We start from the raw sequence: 12,318 nt of genomic DNA on the forward strand, positions 1-12,318 counted from the left end.
GCCGACCCTGTCTGTTTCTCTACCAACCCTTTTATGTATATTGCACTCTACCTATCCGTACTGTTCAGGCTCGCTTGCAGGATTCGCACGAACAAAGCACAGCGCACCTCGTACGATTACTGCATTATTATTCACATGACGAAGCTGCCCAATGCAGGTTTCGTTTTGCGTTGTGCAAATGGGTTTCATGGCTCAGAATGTTTTTTTCCCCACCCTTGACGCAATGCATAGTACATAAATACAAATGTAGGTAGGGCTGGGAGGGGTCAACATGTTCCTTCGCGGCACGGCATAGTCTGAATAACGTCACTATTGAGAGATTTGGTCCCCCGCTCTAGCTTTGCCAAATGCAGCAATTTCAGGCCGTACGACGTCGTACCGACCAACAATCTTTTTTTGTGAACAGTTTGACATATTGTCTCAATTTCTTTCTATACTACCAACCCGGGTTCCCTTTTCCCCACCAGCAACGCCGTCATTTTTCGTCCACTCTGAGTCTAGGTGGTCCGATTTGGATGGAAAGCGTTTACTTGTAAATTATATCCTTGCGTCGTCATCGACAAGCATAAATCCTTACTCGCCTAGGACAGCTGCGCGGGCGTCCTTGTACAGTGGGGTAATGCCTGTCCACAACTCAAACTGAAACGATAAGATTAGTTGCGTGAAACTTGCTGAGAGCTATGACGATTCGCTTACCTGGTACCAGCCCTGAGATGAAAGCACCTCGAGCCCTGGAATCGTAGTCCAGTTGCCTGCATCATCTGCCAGCTGCATAATTGGGGTATGGCTAGGCTTGTATGCCATCTCGAGGAGGACCCTGCGCTCTCCAGCAGGAGCTGGCCTGCTGAGAACGGCACCAACTAGCTCTTGCAGAGTTGGGTCAATGGGTCGATCAGCGGGAATAGTGCTAATGACGACCTTCAAGTTTTCTGACACCTTCTCAGCATCTGAAGCCCTACTGAGACCTTCAAGCTGATACTCCTTCGGGAAGTCCGCAGCAATCGCATCAGCCTTTTCCTGGTTGCGAGCGGCAATGTAGATTGGCCCGAACCCTAATGAGTGAAGCGCAAAAATAGCAGCTCGAGTGGTGCCCCCTGAGCCTACCACCATGGCAGCGCCCTTGTTGTCTGTGTCTTGTCCTTGAATACCAGCGTGACGGAGAGCGTGGACCATACCCCTCCAGTCGGTGTTGTCTCCCAGGAGACGTCGACAACCGTTATCGTCGGGCTTACCGAATGGTACCACGGTGTTAACAGCCCCAATGGTGCGGGCTGCGTCCGATAGCTCATCAAGTTTGCCCATGATATCCAGCTTGAGAGGAATGGTGACTGAGGCGCCGCCAAAATCGGGAGACTTAAGAACATCACGCACGTCCTCAATATTGTCAGTTTCAAGACGGTGATACTGATGAGGCAGACCAGTCTGCTTGAACAGAGTGTTGTGGAGAGCAGGTGATCGTGAAGCTGAGATTGGCTTTCCGAACAAGTAGAAGTTATGAGGTTCCAAGTCACCCAGTAATGCCAGAGCTTGACGAATCTCAGCCGCAGACATTTGTCCAGGTGCAGCCTTGAAGGGAAGAGCTGGGTGGGACACTGGTGTCAGGAAGCGGTTGAGCACACGGCTCAACTTGCCTGCTTTGCCCATGTTCATGGAAATCATGGGTGTCTTCTGCGCTTCCTGCATCCTGGACTTGAATCTGGCTAGATCGAAGTTATCTTCAGGAGTACGAGCAATACCGACAAGTTTGATAATGTCACCGTATTGTAAAGCACGGTTGTAGTATTGAATCCAAGAGGCATTCTTCCATGACATGGTACCCTTGGGGTCATGATGCGAGGCAATGATGCGTGAATAACCACGGGACTCTGTTACAGTCTTGATCATTTCGTCTGGGAGAGTCATTTCAACGTCGATGTACTCCATTCCCATCCGTACGGCCAAGCGGTAGAGTTCGAGACCCTCATCGTAAGCACTGTCAGGGAACTTTCCACCTTGCGACTCGGTTCGCAAAGTGAAAACGATAGGTTTCTTTGCGGACGCTCGGAGAGTAGAAACTTGACGAATAACGGAGTCGATTGAACGATCTTGGAGGAGATCTACTCGGAGTTCGACTGCATCGGAGCCAACTACAACCTCTGGTAGAAGATTGACAGCTTGGTCCACATCAGGCACAGTCAAAGATACAAAGAAGCTGTGGTCCTTGTCCAAGACATCCTTGAAGTGGGTGGTCTTGCCTGCGATAGAATGGACGAATTGCCGGAAATCATGAGGAATATGGCTTTGACGGCCAGATGACTCGGAGTGCGGGCTGTAGTACAGGTGGGTGCTGCACTCGTTGTAAAAGTCCTTGCGGCGTAGATAGACTTGTAGAATCTCGCTTGTGTAAGCTGGCCGAGTCTTATCCCGGTTGAGATACTCAACCACTTGGTCGGTGTCACGATGAACTAACAGCACATGGCCGCCATTTGCTCCGTAGCTGTTGAGCAGCTCTCTAGCCTCGGGGGTTTCGACAAGACCACCGCCGCACGAAAAGACGTGCCCGGTTTTGTTCCTTTCCATAACGTCTCGCAAAAGAGCCAGCTCGTCCGCGCGGAAACCATCCCACCCACGGTCACCCCTAATCATTTCGGGGATGGTGCATCCCGCTCTCCTCTCGAGCTCCTGGTCTAGGTCGATGAATTTCCAGCCAAGAATCTTAGCCATCCAGTTACCAGCAGTAGTTTTACCAGCGCCTCTCATACCAATGATGAAAACGGAGCTTTCCAATGTCTTCTCTGAAATCTCTTCGTCATGGGTGTCAGCATGTGACTCGTGGCCAACCATGTCAACCTTGAAGACTTGAAACAGGATATCCCACCATCCAGGCCATGTCTTGCCGACGCATTCTCTTTCAGTGACAATGACGGGGCCTGGTGAAGCAACAGCCAGAACGCTGAAGCTCATCGCAACACGGTGGTCGTCGTAACAATGGATGCTGGCCTCTGGCGTCGAGACACCGCCATCTTGGCCCTTTCCGATCACTTCAATACCGTCTTCAAGCTCGTTACATTGCACACCGAACTTCGCGAGCTGGTCTTTCATAGCGGCGATACGATTGCATTCCTTGACCCGTTGATTCGCGATGCCTGTAATTTGAGTTGTGCCAGAAGCCACTGCAGCCAAGACGGATGCTGTAAGAAACGCATCTGTCATGGGTTCCATGTCAACATGGGCCAGAGCCTTGAGTTGACCAGGAGCTGGTCCTGTGACAGTTGTAGAGTAGTCAGATTGCTCGACAGAGCAACCCATGGGTCGCAACACATCGACGGCAAAGCGAGCATCGCCCTGCAGAGACTTCGAGCCAATGTTGGGAATCGTACACTTTGTGCCAGTGATGGCGGCGACCGCCAGAGGGTAAGTCGCTGAGCTTGCGTCACTCTCGATCGTATACTCGGGAGGGTTCTTGTAAGCACCCTTGGGGATATGGTAGGTATTGGGCTCCTTAGAGGAGACCTCGACGTCAATACCGAAGGATGCCATCATCGCAATAGTCATATCAATGTAAAGCTGAGAAATTGGCTTGCCTCCTACGAGGCGCAGTGTGACAGGGTTCTTCGCATAAGGAGCGGCCATGAGAATGGAAGAGACATACTGGGAGGAAATGGTTGCAGCAAGCTCGATGTCGCCTCCCTTGAAACCACCAGCAGCATCGATCCGCAGAGGCAGACTGTTCTCTTTGCCAAGATACTCAATCTCAAGGCCGTTCGAGCGCAGAGCATCAACCAACGCACCGATAGGACGAACCTTCATCCGCGCGTTACCGGTCAGGACATTGGTGGTCGCATCCTGTCCAGGAGAGGCCAGAGCCACGACAGTGGTCAGGAAACGGGATGCTGTTCCGGCATTTCCCAAATAAAGAGGCTCTTTGCTAGCTTGTAGATTGCCACCTTTGCCTTCCACAACCAGGACCTCTCCAGCGTCTTGCCAGGAGTAAGATGCACCGCCAAGTTGGTGAATAGCTGACAGCATGTACTGGGTGTCGTCCGAATGAAGGAGGTTCTTGATGCGACAAGTTCCCGAACCAAGAGCTGCTAAGACCAGAGCTCGGTTGGAGATACTTTTTGAGCCTGGCGGGGCAACTGTGACGGCCAAGTCCTTGGGGACACCAGGTGTCACTTGAACCGACGATGATAGAATGGTTCGGATTGTCTTGTCGTCTACGACGCTGGCACGTGGCTCGTGACACTTGCCAATGGCAGACAGCAGGACGATCTTCTTCTTCTTGCCGTCGTTCTTCTTATCGACACCCATCTTTTCCAACAGAACGTCGACGGGGCATTTCTTACCAGCTGTCAATTTAGTGACACGCTTGTCTTGTAGTGAGGTCGGGAGGTCGTAACTGGCAATGCACTTGACTAGTCTTGCAACAGCTCCTGGACGCAGAACACCAAGAAAGCGGGCGAGCTCAGCTTCCTTCACCATGCCAATGGCAACAGCTTCGCCGTGGAGAAGTTGAGGTGTCAAAATAGCTTCGAATGCGTGGCCAATGGAGTGACCGAAGTTGAGAAGATTGCGAAGACCGCCTTCTCGTTCATCACTGGACACGACCTCTGCTTTGACACCAGCAGAACCGATGACAATTCGCTTCAGCACATCTTTGATGGGGGTAAGTCGACCCTCGCCTTTTGAACGAACACATTCAAGGATGTGGGCTGCTGATTCCTCGAGGACACTGAACTCAGTCTCGTTCCAAATGGCGGCAGTCTTAATCACTTCAGCCATGCCATTGATGAACTCACGGACCGGCAGAGTCTCGAGGAAAGTCAAGTCGATGTAAATACGCTTTGGCTGCCAGAAAGCGCCGACAAGATTTTTGCCCATTGGTGTATCAATGGCAGTCTTTCCACCGATGGAAGAGTCGACCATGGCGAGCAAGGTGGTGGGTACTTGGACAAAGCGGACACCACGCATGAAGGTTGCTGCAACGTAACCGATCATATCTCCCATTACGCCACCACCCAGAGCTATAATGACGGTATCGCGAGTGCATTGTTGAGAAAGCATCCAGTCTTCGATTTCGGCCTTGGTGTCACGGCTCTTAGAAGCCTCGCCGGGAGGAATTGTATATGTGAGAAGCCTTGTATCCTTTCCTTGAGACGCATGTTCAAAGCGACTTTGGAAGGCAGGAACGTAGGAATTGAAGAGGTTTGTGTCGGTAATAAGGACGTAGGTTGACGTTGCAATATTCTGAAGTAGATCATCGACGACAAAGTTCAGCCACAGCCCATGATTAACGATGATGTTGGGTTCTCCGAGGATTGAGATCCGGGTGGGATCTTGTCCACTGGCTTGAGCCATCTTGATTAACAGCAAGCTGCAATTGCTGAAGACCTGCCTGTTGATCAAAATGATATAAATTGAGGTTCACAAGAGTGAGTGACTCGTGAAGGGTTGAATTGGCGGGGCAGGGATGTCTTGTGGTGGTTGGCGGGCAAAATTTAGAGGGGACCTCCGATGACGGACCCGCAATCAACTACGTCGTAGGCGGTTGACTCATGCAGGCAACCCCGGGGGCAGCTTCTTACTGGTGCAGAATTAGAAATAGGTACGGAATCACCGAATGGTAGAAAGAAACATTATGACTGCTAAGCAACTGTTGTTTTGTGAGCAAAGATGAAGCTTCTTTGTTGATTTATTAGCTGTTAGTACATACATATATCTTAGTACTAAGGTTAGCATTCAGCAACTGTACCGCTAACCTAAGTACGGTATAAGCAGGAAGGTATAATGCTAGAAGATCATGTGACCGACCTTCTTATCTTATCTGAATTCATATGTGCCTGGTCTAAACTAAAGCTAAAGTTACCAGTCGCGTTTCTCCTTCTAATCATTCCTCCCTAGCTCATCAATACAACAAACAAGCCGCAATCATGGCATCTGAATCGCAAATTTCCACGTGCGTGTCATTGCACACCCGGCACCACGTGTGAGATCTTCAGCTAACAATCTGTAGTGTCTACGTTCAGAATCTCGAAGAGCGCGTGAAGCTCGAAACGTTGGTGGATGCCTTGAGAACGATTTTCTCCGAGTTTGGCAATGTTGTCGACATTGTCGCCAAGAAGAACCTTCGCGCAAAAGGCCAGGCCTTCATTGTCTATGACAATGCTGAAAGCGCACAAGAGGCTATTGAAGAGATTAATGGATTTGATCTTTTTGATAAGCCCATGAAGCTTGCCTTGGCACGATCGCGAAGCGACAAGACTGTCGAACTTACGGGTAGCCAGGAAGAGCTTGAAAACCACAAGCGCCACCGACAGGCTGAAAAGGGTGAGCAATTCTTCGCATATCAACATGGATGTGTCGCTGATTTACTTTCTACAGATAAGCGCAAAGCAGAAGAAGCTGCAGAGGAGCAGAGACAGAGCAACAAACGGGCTTCTGGTGCGACCGACAACAGACCCGCGAAGGCTGCGAAGTCCTCAGGCCTCAAGTCTACCAGTGCAGCCGCAGCAACCAGTGTTCTCGACGAATTCCTACCACCCAACAAGATTCTTTTCGTTCAAAATCTCCCCGAAGATTACGATATCGAGGCTTTGACCAGTGTGTTTGGACGCTTCGAAGGTCTCCGGGAGGTCAGACTGGTTCCCACTCGTCGTGGTATTGCCTTTATAGAATACGAGACGGAGCAAGGAGCTATAACTGCGAAGGAGAACACTGCTGGTCTGAACCTGGGCGACAAGCCTATCAAGGTCACATACCAGCGACAATAGAACTAGCGAGGACGCCAGCAATGGTACGGTGTTTGTCTTATCACAGGATGATGTAGGTCGTGTCAAGAGCCTAATAATTCCTTATCTAATTTACTGGGTCGCATCTAACTCGCTTCTGAACTGAATGTAACCGTGGGAACGAAACAATGTGAGATCATCTGATTTTGAGCAACTGGGCCGCGTGTTGAGCGTTTAAAAGATGACGTCTTCGTCGTCATTCTCACCAAGAACGTCTGTAGGAGCATCATCGTTCTTCTGAGATGTTTGTCCGCTTTGCGCCGCAGCCTCCTTCTCGCGGCGCGCCTTCATCTCGGCGTCTGCTGCAGCTGTGTCGCGCTGTTTCTTGTTTGCGACCTGGAGTTTGTTAGAAATATGACCTTGGGTAGTCGGTGGTTCAATCATGCCTTCTTCAATCTGTAGAATTCCTCGCGATCGAGTTCGTCTAGCTCAGAGTTGATGTACTTGATGGTGTTCTCGGTTCTTGGTATGATAACATGTTCGATCGCGTTAACTTGAGAATCGTTAGCATCCTTGACTTTGGGCAATGCCGGAAGAACTGACCGCGCCTATTCACTACCTTGATGACCTCATCAAGGATCACAAATGCAGTCTGTAAGCTAGCAAGCTCAACGAGTGCTTCTACGGCACGGGCATATGTCTCTCTGCAGCGTTGAACCTGCTGTCCACCCTTGCCCAGACCTGTCAGGCCGAAATCGTTATTGCCTTCGGTAAGATAGCTTTCGAACGCCGGAAGCAAGACACCCGAGACGTTGTCTTGTTTTGTGCGAACTCGAAATCGAGCAGACTTGGCGGACTCCTGTACTTGATAGCCAATATCACCACCAACGGCATAGGTGACCTCTGCCAAGGAGAAAGCTGCAATCTGCATTACTCTTCCCATCTTTCGTTTCGCTTCATCGATTCGTTTGGTGATCTCTGTGTCAAAAAGTGTCAGTATAGTTGGGAATACTCCAGGTTCGCAGTCAAGAGCTGCGGGATGGGGTTATGAACCTCGGAATCGTCTGCATCAAAGTCATTAGTGTACTGCAGAAATAAACGTGCGTTGGAATGGGTCAATTGCGTACTTCGTCAGGGCCTCGCTCTTCCTTTTCAACAGACTGTGACCTATCTCTGCGCCCTTGAGCTTTGCCTTCATGATACCCAGCGACTGCCGGGTTGGGAAGACAGCCTCGCGATCCTGCGATAGCTCTATATTAGCATTCCACCCATCGTAGAAGGATCAATATAACCCACTGCAGCTCCCGACATGTTGATTATTGATAGGTGGTGTTCTGTGCTAGGTGTGTGGGTGAAGTGGGCGAAGTTGAAGAAGCTCCTGTTGCGTCAAAGCGTGCTGGGTATTGTCACAAGGCCGAGACACTATGAGACTGGTAAGCACCCCAGCTACTGCATATCAGAGTTGCTGGGCTACTGCCCGAGCCTACTGGGCGGCTACGTACCTTGGGTGGACGGATAGAATCCCAATAACGTAAGCAGTTAGAGACCCACTTCGGCGAGTGGATCATACATATTCCAACTACCCAGCAGGTCATATCGCGGCCTTGCAAAAATACAACCATATTCGCGTTTGCCTGTCGCAAATACCGAGCCACCACGCCAACCTTTCCTTTATCGACCCGAGACGCTCACGAGACGGAAGGTTCGTAGAGCGGTCAATTTGCGCTCTCGGCCAGACCGTGGCCCGCGACGGCAAGACTAGTTTTGAAGACATCTTCGACATTCTACACTGATCTCGACGATGTTCAGTTCACGCTGATCCGACTTAATTTCTGTTTCCGCGGGAGTCTTTCATAACCCTTCTCGCACCACAAATATAGTCATCATGGCCCCAATCGTTCCGGCCCTGAGCTGGGCGTGCAGGCAGCCTCAGCTGCATCTCGTGGTAAGTGTTAAAACACGCGTATAGTTTTGGGAACATGGATGAGCTGACCGTGAAATTAATTAGTCCAATGAAGACTCTGTTTACGAGCAAGACATCCTTCGCGACCCCGGTAGTGTCAAGCCGTGGCTGACTTACATCGAATTCAAAACCCGGCACGGTTCGATACTCGAGCAAGCATATGTGATGGAGCGGGCATGCACCCAGTTACCTCGATCATACAAGTTATGGAAGTTGGTACGTTGAAGGATTTTGATCTTTTATTTGATGCGCAACCGCCGATTCTAACACTGGCTAGTATCTATCATTTCGAGTTAAGCACGTCACAAAGCTGAACTCAGCGTTGTTCGATAAAGAATACCGCAAAGTCAACGCTCTTTTTGAAAAGGCTCTCAACTTGCTCCACAAGATGCCACGAATTTGGGAGATGTATCTTCGGTTCTTGACAAAGCAGCCACTCGTTACCCTGACACGACATGTATTCGACCGAGCCTTGCGAGCTCTCCCAATAACACAGCACAACCGAATATGGGCCATCTATAGGCCTTTTGCGAACTCTGCTGCTGGGGTAACTGCCGTAAAAATCTGGCGACGCTACATGCAGGTGCATCCGGAAGATGCTGAAGACTTTATTGAGCTTCTTGTACAAAATGGTCTATATACCGAGGCAGCGCTAAAGTTTATCGAAGTCCTCAACAACACCAGATTCAACAGCAAGCACGGAAAGGGCCACTACGAACTCTGGAGTGAGATGGTTGATCTGCTTGTCGCGCATGCAGCCGACATCGAAACTGGACATGAAACAGGAATCGACGCTGAGCGGATTATTCGAAGTGGCATCTCCAGGTTTGCTGACCAGCGAGGGAAGCTCTGGTCTGGTCTCGCCACTTACTGGATTCGAAGGGGAAGCTTTGAACGGGCGCGTGATGTCTTTGAGGAAGGCATCACTACCGTCATGACAGTTCGAGACTTTACTCTGATTTTCGAGGCATACACCGAATTCGAGGAATCCATTATTGGTGCCCTGATGGAAGTTGCATCAGGACGGGCTGAAAAGGGAGTCGAAGATGAGAACGCAGATTTCGAGCTGGACATCCGGATGATGCGTTTCGAACAGCTAATGGACAGGCGTCCATTCCTCTTAAACGACGTTCTTTTACGCCAAAACCCCAACAATGTGCCCGAATGGGAGAAACGTGTCGCTCTCTGGGGCGATAACAAGAAAGAGGTTGCTCAGACATACACAGACGCCATTGCAGCCATTCAGCCAAAGCGAGCCGTGGGTGCTTTCCACCAACTCTGGACTAATTATGCCAAGTTCTATGAGCGTGGAGGTGATTTGAGGAACGCTCGTGTTATCATGGAAAAGGCCATCAAAGTCCCTTTCAAATCAGTGGCAGAACTCGCTGACATGTGGATTGAATGGGCGGAAATGGAGCTGCGGAACGAGAACTTCGACGATGCTGTTCGAATCATGGCAAAAGCAGTTCAAGCGCCCAAGAGATCCACCGTTGACTATTTCGATGAGACTCTATCACCACAACAGCGAGTCCACAAAAGCTGGAAACTCTGGAGTTTCTACGTCGACCTTGTCGAAAGTGTTTCAACTCTGGATGAAACTAAGAAGGTTTACGAGCGGATATTTGAGCTCCGAATCGCGACACCTCAAACAGTTGTCAACTATGCGAACTTGCTCGAGGAGCATAAATACTATGAAGAGTCGTTCAAGATCTATGAGCGCGGCTTGGACCTCTTTAGTTACCCTGTCGCCTTTGAGCTTTGGAATCTCTATCTTACCAAAGCTGCCGATCGCAAGATTGGGATCGAACGACTTCGAGATCTCTTCGAGCAAGCCGTGGAGGATTGTCCTCCAAAATTCGCAAAGACAATTTACCTCATGTATGGCAATCTAGAAGAGGAGCGTGGCCTGGCGCGACATGCCATGCGCATCTACGAGCGGGCCACAAGGGCCGTCGCAGATGAAGATCGAGCCGATATGTTTAACTTTTATATTACCAAATCTGCTTCCAACTTTGGCTTGACATCGACCCGGCCAATCTACGAGAGAGCCATCGCTGCTCTTCCCGACGTCGAAGCAAAGGACATGTGCCTTAAGTTCGCAGATATGGAGAAGCGGTTGGGCGAGATTGATCGGGCTCGCGCTATCTATGGCCACGCGTCGCAGTTCTGCGATCCTCGAACTAGTCCTGACTTCTGGACGAAGTGGGAGCAGTTCGAAGTACAGCATGGTAACGAAGACACTTTCAAGGAAATGCTGCGCATTAAACGAAGTGTACAAGCGCAGTACAACACTGACGTCAACTTTATTGCCTCCCAGGCTCTGGCGCGCAGCCAGCGTCAACCCGAGGGCGCCGAGGACGCTGAGATTACAGATGCCATGGCAGCATTGGAAAGGCAGTCAAGAGCACCACAGGGATTTGTCGCGGCCAGTACGGGCCCAGTAGGAGGAGGAAACACAGCGACAACCGCCGTTCCATCCAATCCCGACGCTATTGAGATTGATGGTATTGATGAATGATTGGTAACACAGGTGGTATTTTGATTAATTGAATTGCGCCAAATCATATATGTAGCTCGTTCCCCCATGACGAATTATTTCCTTAGTTCCATTTCTCTGTTTCCATCTTACACATTGGGACCACCGTCCGAAATTCATTTGTTTCCATCGTTCGGAGTTTATTTACTACTACTACCCCAATTCTTCTCGGTCATCTTGTTCCAGTACTTGTCTGCGTAATTCCTGTCAACGTGGCCGTCACGGGAACCGGGCGTAGCATAGATGGATCCCTTGCGCTTCTGGAAGCGGCTGGGAGGGACCTTTGATGCGTCTTGTATTGATCAGCCTTCGTTGTTCACTTCAGAGGTTGGTGGTGGTTGGTACTTACCCCACTCATCACTCATTCTTCGGTCGTACGCTGCATCACTTGCCCTGCGGTCTTGAGGAGGAGAGCCAACGACGGGAGTTTCGTTCAAAGGCTGCGTAGTGGCCTCTTGGGTGTTGATTGGCTGTTGTTCCATTGTTCTTGATTTGGGATCTGATCGGCTTAATCAGGATGTAGGGTTCGAGGTAGGTAAAGGGGTATATGGTAAATGGTATCGAGTTTGTGAAGTTGTTGATATGTAAGTATCTGGGAGAGGAAGAGAATATGTCCGATAATGGGGTATTTATATACTGCCCATGAAAGTATCAATGGGATGATCTACCCCGCAAAGCTTGAATCTTTGCTTCGCCTGCTGACTGCTAGCTCTGGGAAGGTGAGGTGTAGCAGAGCATCGACTGAGGCTTGTACGTAGTAATGTCCTCGAGTCTTTGATGCACAGTTAGTCAGGGTTAGGAAGTGCCATTACTACGCAAAGAGGCAAGCGAACGTGGCTTAGATTCTAGATCGCCACGGCCATTGACGTCAGTGTGATGGTCACGATACAAAGAGTCGTTGATGAGTGGTTGAGCAGTTGCAAAGGAGGTTGCCGCCAGTCGAGCTGGGACACAACCTCGATGACGAGACAGTGTAGGATCAGCCCGCCTCTAGCCAAAACAAAGACAATGATTGGGAGGCGGCGCCAAACATGATAGCTTTGAGGGGAAATTGGAGGTGGTGGTCGTAAACGACATGGCTAACAGATAAGCTAGACAGAGGTACCGTGACC

At 50.1% G+C, this 12,318-nt stretch overlaps 5 protein-coding genes across 5 annotated transcripts; 2 read left to right on the forward strand and 3 right to left on the reverse strand.

Annotated features, from left to right (window-relative positions):
• Window positions 1-373: 373 nt before the first annotated feature.
• Window positions 374-5,337, reverse strand: FGSG_04287 (pentafunctional AROM polypeptide; the record flags this gene model as incomplete). Its single annotated transcript, XM_011323028.1, has 2 exons — window positions 374-639; window positions 697-5,337. 2 exons carry the CDS (start codon window positions 5,335-5,337, stop codon window positions 574-576), a joined length of 4,707 nt encoding a protein of 1,568 aa, XP_011321330.1. The 3' UTR covers window positions 374-573.
• Window positions 5,338-5,880: 543 nt separating this feature from the next.
• On the forward strand, window positions 5,881-6,857 carry FGSG_04286 (uncharacterized protein). The gene is made up of 3 exons (XM_011323029.1): window positions 5,881-5,935; window positions 5,993-6,306; window positions 6,361-6,857. Exons 1-3 carry the CDS (start codon window positions 5,910-5,912, stop codon window positions 6,747-6,749), a joined length of 729 nt encoding a protein of 242 aa, XP_011321331.1. The 5' UTR covers window positions 5,881-5,909; the 3' UTR covers window positions 6,750-6,857.
• FGSG_04285 (vacuolar ATP synthase subunit D) lies at window positions 6,825-8,055 on the reverse strand. The gene is made up of 6 exons (XM_011323030.1): window positions 8,004-8,055; window positions 7,835-7,947; window positions 7,761-7,771; window positions 7,311-7,685; window positions 7,154-7,260; window positions 6,825-7,103 (listed from the first exon to the last, which is right to left on the reverse strand). The coding sequence occupies exons 1-6, from the start codon at window positions 8,016-8,018 to the stop codon at window positions 6,942-6,944; spliced, it is 783 nt and encodes a 260-aa protein (XP_011321332.1). The 5' UTR covers window positions 8,019-8,055; the 3' UTR covers window positions 6,825-6,941.
• Window positions 8,056-8,499: 444 nt separating this feature from the next.
• FGSG_04284 (pre-mRNA-splicing factor syf-1) lies at window positions 8,500-11,321 on the forward strand. The gene is made up of 3 exons (XM_011323031.1): window positions 8,500-8,652; window positions 8,716-8,886; window positions 8,948-11,321. Exons 1-3 carry the CDS (start codon window positions 8,593-8,595, stop codon window positions 11,186-11,188), a joined length of 2,472 nt encoding a protein of 823 aa, XP_011321333.1. The 5' UTR covers window positions 8,500-8,592; the 3' UTR covers window positions 11,189-11,321.
• Window positions 11,322-11,332: 11 nt separating this feature from the next.
• On the reverse strand, window positions 11,333-11,688 carry FGSG_04283 (uncharacterized protein; the record flags this gene model as incomplete). Its single annotated transcript, XM_011323032.1, has 2 exons — window positions 11,333-11,498; window positions 11,556-11,688. The coding sequence occupies 2 exons, from the start codon at window positions 11,686-11,688 to the stop codon at window positions 11,347-11,349; spliced, it is 285 nt and encodes a 94-aa protein (XP_011321334.1). The 3' UTR covers window positions 11,333-11,346.
• Window positions 11,689-12,318: the final 630 nt, after the last annotated feature.

Source organism: Fusarium graminearum, chromosome 2 (genome assembly GCF_000240135.3).
Source record: "Fusarium graminearum PH-1 chromosome 2, whole genome shotgun sequence".
Taxonomy (NCBI): Eukaryota; Fungi; Ascomycota; class Sordariomycetes; order Hypocreales; family Nectriaceae; genus Fusarium; species Fusarium graminearum.